This window comes from Amphiura filiformis, chromosome 16 (genome assembly GCF_039555335.1).
Source record: "Amphiura filiformis chromosome 16, Afil_fr2py, whole genome shotgun sequence".
NCBI lineage: Eukaryota > Metazoa > Echinodermata > Ophiuroidea > Amphilepidida > Amphiuridae > Amphiura > Amphiura filiformis.
In genome coordinates this window covers 22,159,205-22,171,754 of record NC_092643.1, presented here as the reverse complement: position 1 = coordinate 22,171,754, position 12,550 = coordinate 22,159,205, and the positions used below count along the sequence as shown (strand labels likewise).

The 12,550-nt window shown below is 35.3% G+C and overlaps 1 protein-coding gene across 1 annotated transcript in view; it reads right to left on the bottom strand.

Annotated features, from left to right (window-relative positions):
• Window positions 1-12,550, bottom strand: part of LOC140135728 (probable G-protein coupled receptor CG31760) — a 204,882-nt gene that overhangs the window by 27,585 nt on the left and 164,747 nt on the right. Inside the window, exon 8 of the mRNA XM_072157329.1 lies at window positions 679-817. Within this exon, the coding sequence (XP_072013430.1) occupies window positions 679-817 (139 nt within the window). The remainder of the gene's footprint in view (window positions 1-678; window positions 818-12,550) is intronic.

The window sequence follows — 12,550 nt, the reverse complement described above, 5'->3', positions numbered from 1 at the left end:
TGTAACATTTGCTGAGTAGCGCGCCCTCAAGTTTCATCCAAATTTAGATTTTTAAATGATTGTAATGTACATTACATGTTCTACATTTATAACAAAATCCGACATTTTTAATTAAAAAAAAGACGTGTCCTGACGTTAATTCATACGATCTAAATATAAGTCGAACGCGTACGTGATATTGATAACACTGTACGTACACGGCGGAAGGGATGGTCATAACACATCAAAAAGACAGACTCGGTCGACGAGGTGACACGCATTGGCGATATCGGCGCTGGAATTAAATGTTTTACCTCAATTGTTTGGCTCACAATTAAAAAGGGACATATCTGACAGCAAAAAAACATTTTGTGGAAAAGATATACAAATCTGTATGATGGAAATGTTAATTTGGCTTTATAAAAACATTTCCATATGTTGGATATTGGATTTTGGATACTAGAGAAAATAAAGTAGCCATATTTGAAAGAACCTTTTTCTGTTAGCTTCATATTAACCATATATATTCTGGTTTAATCATACATAAAATAAATTATGCTTACAAGAGCTAAATACATCTTAGATATGCACTGCAGTGTTTATAATACTATGTCAATAAATACTGTCTGCACTCAAGAATATTGGCAAAAAAATCGTATAATTCAATAGTTTGGTAAACATTGAAAAGTGTGTACTTACGTGGCAACACATAAAAATAGTGAAAGCATAGTTTCATTATAAATAGCCCAACTAATGAATCTGCTTTCGTTGAATTCTGAAGGTGCTTTCCTGACTACATAACATAATCGTACACCCCAGAGGAGAAGCACCAATTCAGCTGAAACGAGAAACAAAATAGAAAAATATAAAACTTATTAGAAAATCAACTTCTAGAATCACTGATCGCAATTTTTCTTAAATAGAACTTTTCACTTTTCTAGGAACACTTACATTCAATACATTATATTTAATAAATGAGAAGAGACAAGTTGTCATTTGTCCGCAATATAAAATGAAAATTTCTGAAGAAGCTAAAATGCAGTTATATTATTGCAGTTTTTATAATGCTTCATATCTCTCCACGGCACGTCTATTTATAATGAAGGAACAACAAATGCATTTCACGTTTGCAAGTGTTTTTGAACTGTTAGCAATTTTAGCGAAGTTTATTTACTTGAAGTGATTTACAGCATCTACAGGGTTTATCACTTATCGACCAGAACATCAGTTTCCGGACACTTTACCAAAATTGCAAAGAAAAATAAGAAAGAATTTCCTTTTCCGCCTGTCATTGACCGGAAGTGCTTTTTCCTATACTGAAAATGAATCGCCGAATATCAATGACGTAGTTTGTGTACGAGGGTACCCTGCAACATAAAGCTTCAGCCAAAATTCAAAACCTCTACATGGAAGTAATAGTCTTCAAAGTCCCAGGGAACCAACCAAAGAAGATAGCATAAACATATTATACCTATAGCACTTCCTTGTCTATATCAATACATCAACTTAAATGAATGATATGATAAATTAAATTTTGATTCAATCGGTGTGAGATTAACCCGTAAGTTACTATCTTACGGAACCTCAACTGCAGATAATGAAGTCATAATTAGAATGTCACAGAAAACTAGGAAAGATTGATCACCTGTTGAAAATAAAGGTTCCATCGACACTATTGCAAACATGCTCATCTGCAAGTACGCAATTCTTTAACCCCCAATATGTTTGTACGTTCAGAGATGTGTTGGGTACACAAACGCATACGTCACAACATCGGGTCAAATTTTGAGATATGATTGTTAAATGGAAGTGCCTTCAGAAATTAGAGCATATGAGTTCTCGAACCTGATGCATTCAGTAAAGGGATAGATAAAAACCTCATTATTGAACAAATAACAGATAATGGACTGATTAATATGGATATATCAATTGAAGTCGATTTCTTTCTTCGATATTCAATGCAAATTTCAAAGTTAACAAACTCCGGATCTAAACTGTTAACGGACGGATTGGCACACGTGGTGTTAAGGGTGCATTCGGTATTGTTGGTCGAAGCAGCCAAAAAATCGACTTTCATTATCAAAATATATTATTGAAAAATAATACTTTGACGTTTGGCAAAAGTGCATTATACAAATCATATACTTTGAAAACTTGCTTGATTTATTGCTGTTAATGAGTTCAGTTATGTACGTTTTACAAAAGTGTTGTTGTTTCAGCCCCCTTTACAACATAACTAAAGAACCACAGGACCTACATAAGTATATCTGTGATATTTGAATTCTTTTACTCACTCGCTATGAAATGATCAATGTAATTTTCGCCCAAGCTTACTAACATTCGCAAGATGCTATGAACTACTAAATCGCAACCATAAATCCCTATTCTTTACGAAACTGACATTCAGGTACCATTGTGGCTTTCCGCTCTGTTCAATGGACCATCGTTTAACCTCCCATCCAAAGGACGCAGTACTCTCATATTGCAGTTCAAAATTTGTATTGCATCAAGGAAAGAACAAAAAGCCGAATTTAATCTTGATTACATTTTTATATCAAACCATGAGCTTATGAATATGCAATAAATCATTCCTATTTATTTGTTTGAATTTGCTTTAACAACGCTAAACAAATGCCAATATTTTATGTTTATAAAACAACATATTAGCCAAACTCAGTGTCGTCAACATCTCCTTGAATATGTCCCGAAGTAAACCTTGTACAGTAGAAAATAAATCAAAACATTGACCTTGAATTTTCTTTTCAAGTTAACACTTAAATCGAGTTAACCCGTTAGCCAAAACCTATAAAAGAGATCCCCAGTGCACATTATTGGACGTTTCCACAATTCAATCGAACAGGAATTCATGTCTATATCGACTAGGCACATGCCTAGTAGATTTAAACCCCAATACAATTAAAGTTAAATATTCGATTACCCTAGAAGCAACTAAATAACTTGGGATGGTTGCCTTGTGAGTATATAGAAATACCTTCATGTCGGTAGAATATAATTAGAGAATAAAGGTATTGTTTTTAGCCTCTGGAGTGCATCTATCGTCTCATATAACACGGGCGACATCATTATTTTAAGTAAAACAACGAGCCGAAGCCGAGTTGTTTAACGCCAGAAATAATGATGTCGCCCGTGTTATATGAGACGATAGATGCACGACAGCGGCTAAAAACAATACCTTTATTCTCATTCTTAAACACTTCAATTCAAATAAAAATATTATACAACTTTTAATCAAATTAAATCCTACATTTTGCAAGGAATTACCTAGGGCTTAAAATCGATCAGTCCCGTTGTTGCTATGCGCCTCCGATTGGTCCAAATAGCGAGTACGCGTATCGCGTCGACGCACACGCACTGACCCGTGTGATATCGTGTCATATCACACGGGTAAAGCTGGGTAAGAACCAATAAGATTGCAGGAACGTTCTCAAGTGTTTAAGAATGATGTATATTCGTTAGAAGTTCATCTTTTAGTTGTTTATAACATTTTACGATCCCATAATCCCCTGCGTGCGGATATGGAATGCAGACGACATGTCATATGTGACCCCTCGTCACAACTGAGCCCGGATGTCGCCAGTGCCACTATTGAGATATGCTCCATCGAACTTAACAATAAACAATAGGAAACAAAGGATTTATTGACTGTTTTATTGATTTTTCACTACTTAAATGTCAAGTACTATAGACATGATATACATCATTTTAAAGCAGATTATTTTGGTTGAATATCTCAAAAATGATGATTGGCGACTTCCGGGCTCAGTTGTGGCGAGGGGTCACATATGATAATAATTTGTGCGCAAAATGGAAAACAAATATTTAACAAAATTATGTTTAGATGGTCCGTTTTGAAGTACTACACAATGAAAAATGAATTACGAAATGTACAAATCTGTTTAATAATGTTTCAGGGAATCTTTAAATAAACATCACTTCTTGATGAAGGTTACTTTAATACACAGCACTGAATTTGTGAATAGAAAAAAGAAGTGTCTTTTGAAGTGCAAAGTATCCAGGGACTCCTCGGCACACGGTAAAAGTTGTTTCCCGTATGCTTAATTGTACTTGAATGGTATACACAAGTGCAACTTGAAAGTAGTAATTTTGACGATAACTTGAAGGACGTGATTCCCATTGGGTTCTCTATAAAGATGGCGAATATCTTAGAAGAAACATTTCTGGGTATTTGTAAAAATTGATAATTAATGAAAGTTGAGCTGGGAATACAATGTAAATCACAAGCGAGCATTCTCATATATGTGTATGGAGTGTGATTACTTATGTAGTGATCTATTTTGAAATAAATATCATATAAATAGAAAATGCTTTTGCATTAACATGATTAATAAATATGCTTGTCAGTTCTTGTGATCCATATTCTAAATTTGGGTCAAATGCATATGTATGAATGTCTGCTTCTTTTGCAATGTGACAATTGATATAAATGAAGTAGCTTTCTTTCATTTGTGCAAAATTGACAACACAATCTCGAAATTTGCATTAAAGTGAGTTGCCTATCATCTGTGTCAATTTAATGTATTAAAAGTCATGAAAGAAGTAACACTTCTTGTTGATGAATGTATATAGTTCTTGAAAGGTTTTATAGTTACTAATGATGAGTAGACAATGAATCTAGAGCAGCAGAAAATGATAGTTACATTTCTTGGTATTGAATTTATACTCCATCGCTGAGCAACGAGCGATTGCTTTCTAGTCTTTGAGGTAGCGCGCTTTTGTTGCGTCGGGAAAAGTGCGCATCTCATTGGTCTAATACCAATCGCTCGTCGCTCAGCGATGGAGTATACATTCAGCTTTAATCTTTCAATACTCAAACACAGATCGATTATAATTATACCTTTATTATGATGACACCATGATGCAGTCATGTCTACAGTAGAATTCATCTCGACCTTTGCAGGAATTAACCCCATTAAAAGCTATTAAACCAAGATAACACTCATTGAAACAGCTCAACTGATTAAATCGGATCTTCTCTGGTTGTGCACAAGTGACTGTTTTCATGTGCGATATCGCAATAAAGATGGTATTCATAGCTTCAGTTGGGTAACCGATTATAAAGGAAACGAAAGGAAACAATGTTATGTGTGGCTTTGTTCACGAAATCAGACAATGTCGTGCTTTTTGTAAACCAGCATTCTTGAAAATGAGCAACATAATGATTTTTGACTTAACACGGTTTAGAAATAATTTCTTCATATTTTTGGTGTTATCTGTCGTTTACATATCCTTCCTAAAACACCAAAGTACGAGTATTTCCAAACATCTAAATTTGCTAAAATTTAGGACATGTTACAAAACTATATTGTCTAGAATTTTAGAAGAGTACTTTTAATATTGGCCGGTTATTTTTCACACAGCGACGTTAACTAGGCAATGTACTATTACCTATAACATTAACTAAAACACCAAAGTACGAATATTTCCAAACATCTAAATTAGCTACAAATTTAGGACATGTTAAAAACTATATTTTCTAGAACTTTAGAAGAGTACTTTTAATATTGGCCGGTTATTTTTCACACAGCGACGTTAACTAGTCATATCCCCATACTGTTAACGTAGGGCTATTTGTAAAGGTCACGCGTCAATGGGAAAGAGCACTGTGTATTGTGTATAGGAAAACGGACAGTAACTGCAGTATGCATAGCTGAAAAATATTGAAGTAGCAAACAATTACCAAACATCGCGTAAAGGACTTATAGTTCTGTCATAGACGTTTCTTTATTTCATCGACTTATTACGAAGATTCAACCAACATAATGACAAAAAATAGAGTCAAGTTCTTTACATTCAGCAAATGTTCTGATCTGAATATCAATAAGCGTGTTTAGCTTGAAACTATGCAATAGGCAAAAACCTATAAGTTTAGTAAAATTAGATAATATCACGTCAATGCGGTTTTGGCGTTGAAGGCAAATGTCTCAACTGCATTGTAATTGGATTCTAACTTATATCACTCCTAGTACGTATTGAACCTTTTGGAACATTTGTATTGACATCTTCGTGTATTGATCATAGCTGTCTTATATCATCATTGCAAATATAACACCGAATTTGGTACTTTTGAATAAGTGTATTATGTATCTTGATATTTCACATTTCTTTGACTTCTAACTGTACAAGAGGCAATTCGAAAGTGAGACGTACCTAAAACGCATTTATAAGGCAAAAAAGTTAGGCCTAATATCTCAAAGCTTGAGAAGATTTGAAATCCAATGCGGAATACTGTTTTTCCTATTTTTAAACAACTCATATTTAATCATAATGAGCTTGAGAACAGTTGAGATGTTCGGAACTTCAAAACGAATATTATTGAACATATAATGAAATGTTGTCATTACTTTTAAGTGTTAATTACACAATTTTTACAACAAATACTTATAACACATATTTTAACAGGCATGTTTGTATAAAAAAAGACCTATTTCAGAGTCTTAGTTAACAGCGACGTAGCTTGCGACACCATCACGGCGTCTTCATTAAGCGTAGTGTTAACAATCCTCCGGTCACCTGACCACCCGATGGGTGGTCAAATGTCAGCAGATCATTGTAGATAGCGGAGGATTGTAAACACTACGCTGAATGAAGACGCCGTGATAATGTCGCAAGCTACGTCGCTGCTAAACCAAGGCTGCCAATAGGGAATATGCTGCCAATATGAAATATGAATTTGCATATTTCTCCAAGACAAAACAAATGCGCACGACATACTGTTTTTGTTTGGCTTAAGTTTGTCTAAAAATAAGAGTGCACTAGCCTTTATGCTCGGTTCTTAGGCCATGTTCTTTTGTTCCTAACGATTTCTGATTTGTTACATTATCAGTCCCGTGAAACGAGGGTCTCAAGTTTCAATACTGCTGGGTCATTTATCTTCTTCTAAATATCTGTCAATATCTGTGTAACGCTAAGAACAGATTCAGCTAAAGAGGCGCGGCGCAAAAGTCAAAGTGTTATTACTTATGTTTTTTAATCTTATCATATCTCAGAGGTAAGATTATATCTATCTGAACAGTTTGTCATATATACCTTATTACAGTAGACAGATGAATTGTGACTTTTATCAATTAACCTTTGCGATCAGTGGATTAAAAACTATCAGTGGATTAAGTAATTACATTGCTACTAGTTCGGTTTGCTAATAATTACAGCTCTCGGTTCAGATGAGCGCGTGTTGATTATTATTCGCTGGCTTGGTCCACCAACTGGTCAACCTGCTGTGAATATAACTCTTACATAACGTAAACACCAGCAGATAGCTGGTTTTTTCTCGGGGACAGGTAAATGGCGAGTTTAAAATGGGCGAGTTAGGTGAAAGCGAGTTAGAATGGCGAGTTACCCCCTGCAGAGATTAAAGAATGACCACTGCTGAGAATACGACAAGTCCCGCTGGCGAGTTAGGATTTTTACGGCAAGTCCTGCTGGCGAGTTAGGATTTTTACGGCAAGTTCCGCCGGCGAGTTAAAACTTTTACAACAAGTCCCACCGGCGAGTTAAGATTTACAGCAAGTCCCGCCGGCGAGTTACGACAAGTCCCATAAGCGAGTTAAGATTTTTACAGCAAGTCCCATTGGCGAGTTACGATTTATAAAATTCTAAAATATACTGTAACTCGCTTACAGGACTTGACGGCATTGCTGTAACTCGCTTACAGGACTTGACGGCATTGCTGTAACTCGCTTGCAGGACTTGATGGTGTTGTCGTAACTCGCTTGTGTGACTTGCTGGTGTTGTCGTAACTTGCTTGTGGGACTTGATGGCTTTGTCGTAACTCGCCTTTACCTTACATCATGGGGGTAATTGACAAAAAACCTAATCTCTGTGGGAGGTAACTCGTCTTTTTAACTCGCTTTTCTTTAACTCGCCTTTTTTTTAACTCGCCTAGTTACAGCTCCCTTTTTTCTCCATCACATTTGTTAATGGATTCAATAGATTGAATATCGGCCAAAAGTATTGAATCTGTATTAGTCTTGCATAAGACAATTGAAGACCTGAGCGCAAGAAGATCGTAAGTCCACTTGGCCCGTCAACATGTATACACTAAAGTTACGTATAGTTTCTTAGGGTTTAATAATGTTTAATACATGTTTCAGGGTAAAAACATCATGAAAGGTTGTGAAAGATTTGTTTTGGCCCCTGAACATGTATAAAACATTACCAAACTATACGAAACTATACGCAACTTTAGTGTATACATGTTAAGGGGCCAAGTGGACTTACGGTCTTCTTACGCTCAGGTCTTCAATTACTATTTTCGTGCCAAACAATATTTCGTAAGTCGTTTTTTTCCTTATTTTTCAAAGTAGATGTGACATTGTGAAATTCGGAGTGACGGCTTCAGGTAATAACGATGGGCAAATCCGTAGCGACCGTCACAAACATACGCTGAACTCGTCATGCTTGAATTGGGCTCCACACGTTCATTTATTTCGAACTCGAGGCTCTGGTAAGTCATTACCTTTGGTGTGTGCAAATGTGGAGCTACATTGACACACTTGCATAGAAACACACTGTGATGAAGATGCGAGATATGCCTATAGTACTACTGTGGTAGGTAATACAGCACCTCTAGCTAGAGAATTTCAATCCGTACTCTGATTACAACGCGAAGTGATCAGCAATCCTGCCGCGTAGTAGAAATCTTGAAATTATCTCAAAGCTGAGTGGAGGTTATTTGTCTCTTAAGGTTTTTCGTTGTTGTCAGAGGCAAAATGCATATAAAGTCAAATATTGAAGATTTGAGTCTGACGTCTGTCTTTCATTACATGTTATGCTAATCTAAGCCGATTTCACCTTGAGAAGAGACTTGAAGTTGAAATCATTAATTCAATTATTCATTTCTTAACCGATTTTTTCAAAACGTCAAAATAACAGCAGCTTTTGTATGTCATAGATGTTTAAACAGCTTAATTGACTCTTATCTGGATAATGATCAAACACAGAAATAATTATACCTAGGTGTCAAAAGATTATGAGTTCAAAGTAAAATTCCGCGGATCAGCTAAGATGATCTCAGTAGATCACCAGGGCTTTGTACTCTCTACAGTGACTTATGCGTTTCTGTTTCATCTGTGACGCGACAAAATTGATCTTTTTGTGCCTGAAAGCACAGTAACTGTGTGTACTGTATAAACATACATTATGCTTGCATTATGCCTTTAAAGTTAAAATCTTTTAGAAAAAACAACAGTAGAGTGGGATTACGCCAATAACTGTCTCATTGATTTAATCTCGGCATCAGTTACTTTCAATTTGTATTTCATCGTTGCGATATAATGTCGATATGATTGATGAGGTGTTATATAGACTCAGTATTTAGCAATTAATTACACAATAAATAAAAGGTATCTAGTTGTTTATTCTGAAGTTCTCTAGGTTAAAGGAGCATTTGCCGTGTAAAGGGGTGAAATGAAAATGGTTTGGAATCCCTCTTAATCAACTTGGTAACGAATTTAGAATATTATTCTGACCTGGTCAAACGTGAAACAAGCACCAAAACAAATGTCTAAATAAACTACACTGTATTTATATTATATCAACTTCACTTTTATTACGAAAATTTTAGTTGTTCAAACTTGTATATTTTTTACTTATTTTGTTTATTGGTACGTGTGTTTAAGTTGTTGAAGCAGGTTTCGAGTAGACACATGTTTCAAGTTGACTAGTATAAATATGTTTCAAGTTGCCCAGTAGAAACAACTTACAAAACCAGTCAATCATTAATCGATTATGCCTGTCAGTGAATCAATCACCACGATATTGCCTTAATTCTTATTTTAGGTAATCAGGACAAGTAGAACCATTTTCTTTACCATTTTTTCCCTGAATTTGTCAAATAACAGGGCATTGACTTAGCCTTGGCACGGTTGTTTTTTGGACATAAACCAACATTACATCAATTAATTTTGCACAAAACTGTTCTTCTTCATTCAAATTTATTCTTTAATTTACCGGACATCGGCGTTGGCTATATCATAACGTAATACTATAATCGACCTGTTTTTGCACAGTTGTGCATTTATTGTAGTAGCTTAAGTTGTGAAAGGCATTTTATTGAGTTAGCTATTTGAATAGTTTATTTTATACAGCAGAGTTAGGTATTGCAGGTTTGTTTTGGCATCTGGTTCGTCTGCTTGCATGGTCAGCTTGAATCTTACACTGTAACTTAATCTTCTATTCACTGCTCAATATCACTCGTTGCGTTGGTTTTGGTAATATTGCCATCTGAAATAACTAGTCGATTGGTTTGAAGAATACTATTAATGTCATTTGACATGTTGTCTATCAGAAGTTTCAGGATAAACCTGCAATTTAGTTGTAGGTTAACCAATTTTGTCTTATCATCGCTATATAAAGCAAAACAAATAAAAACTAAAACTAAAATACTAAAAGCACAGTTATGTTTTATGACTAATAATAATAGTAATGAAACGGCATTTATCCACGCTTTCTGGATGCTCACATCCCTCAAACACTGTCAAAGCGCCCCACGGGTCGATAGGCTGCCAAAACCCTAAGGGCGGCGCAAGTTGACCTCAATGCTGAGTGTGACAGACAACAGGCCCGGGGTGATCGAAAAGGCCTGCAACTTTTACATGTCCAGATATTGCTCTTCTGGTACACGGGACCACCATTTTACAGGACTATGCACCCACTGTGGTGTCTGCACGTTTAGGGTCACAATGAATGGGATAGAGGATAAATGAGAAAGCTCATGATCTTACAACCTTACCATGCTTACAACCTTCCGACCGATAGCCTAGCACACCAAACTACATGACCACCCTCTACCTCTAGGCTAATAATGTAGCATTCTACAGGGGGGACGCAGGATGACCACCATTTACACAATGATTAGTTCTGTCGCTTTGTTATTGTTTCTATATAAGATAACCACACCATTCAGACGTTCTATATGCCTTTACTTTCAACCCTGTTAAAATGTTGACTTTATTTTGGCAATTGAACATACATAAATGTTTTCGGTGCTGGAGTATATTATACTAGATGTCACTAGACAAACTGTGAATGTTCTTGCCTAATGTGTTTGCCTTCTTCAGGAAGTAACTAGACGCGTCTGGGAATAAGTAGTAGATGGAAAAGTTTAAAAAAATTAAATACCGATATATATAAATTAACAAAATAAGTTAAGCGTTAATGGCAATACATTGAGGGTAAGAAATCAGGTGTGGTAGACACGATCAAGTACAATTGTTGGTCTGTAACCTATTATAGAAACACGCAACTATTCTCTCCTTTTTAAAGCCATAATGTACGAAAAAAGTTTAATTTTTTTTCAAATTTGATTTGTTGGCATATTTGTAATGTTTATACATGCCCCAACTTACATCTAAATGGAATCAGCCAAATTTGTTGTGTTCGTAGGTCACTAGGTCAGCAGAATAATTTTGACATGAAGTCATAATTATGACTTTATATCCGCCATAGAACTCCATGTTAAACGGCCAAAATAGCCAGTGGGGTTTCTTCCACCTTCCCTTGTTATTTAAGCTTAAAATGGACAGAAAGCCTTCCCGCCAGTTATACTAATATTATTTCAGCATTTTGGGTAAGGAATAATAAAATTATTTTTTGACGGAAATCATACATTATGGCTTTAATCATGTTGGAACGCGGTCAGTTGGGAGCTTGGCGAAGAAAAGGTGGTATTATCAAGAGCATTACCATGGTTACTAAGTTATAAATGAAAGTTACTTAGATAAAGTGGAGTTCTTTATGGATACAAAATAACAATACTTTTAGGGTGCACATTATCAAGAGACCCTTTGATACACGGCAACGGTCGTTGCCCGTAGCTTAATTATACTTGACTGGTATTCACAAGTGTTACGACGATAACTTAAGGGATGCTGAGTCATATTGCCTTTCTATGTAGATCGGAGATATCTAATTATAAGAAATCTTTGAAAGGTTATGACTGAATTTGTAAAACCTAATACTATATAAGAATTAAGCTTTGTTACAAAAGATATATGCATAAAGGAAAAACAAAACAAAAGAAAAAACCAATTGGAATCGTAGATGTGCCATACAATACCGTATATAGAATGTAGAATGTGACCTATATATTTGGTGATTGAATTTGAAACAAATGTTGGAATACCAGAAAAGAGAAGGTGTTTAAAAAAATTTTTGCTCATAACATCAATATTTTGCATAAAATGCATGCTAATGCCGGTGATCCATAATTATTATCAATTTACATATATTGCATATGTATCTGTGTCTTAGCAATGTGGCAAGTACTGCTCTAGTAGGTAGTATGTCACCTAGAGCAGGAAAATTACTTAGCAGTGTGTCTTGAATGTCTTGATATAATTGAGGTAGTTTTCTCATATTTCTCATATATTTCTCATATTATATAAAATCGCAAAGTCCATGTTACGTATATAAAAGATAACGGCTAGCTATTTAAACTTTGATTATAGTGAATTATTATTATATATGGAGGCATGAAACAAGGTTACTAGTATTATAGTTACCTTCAACGGTGACTCTAGCGCAGAAGAAA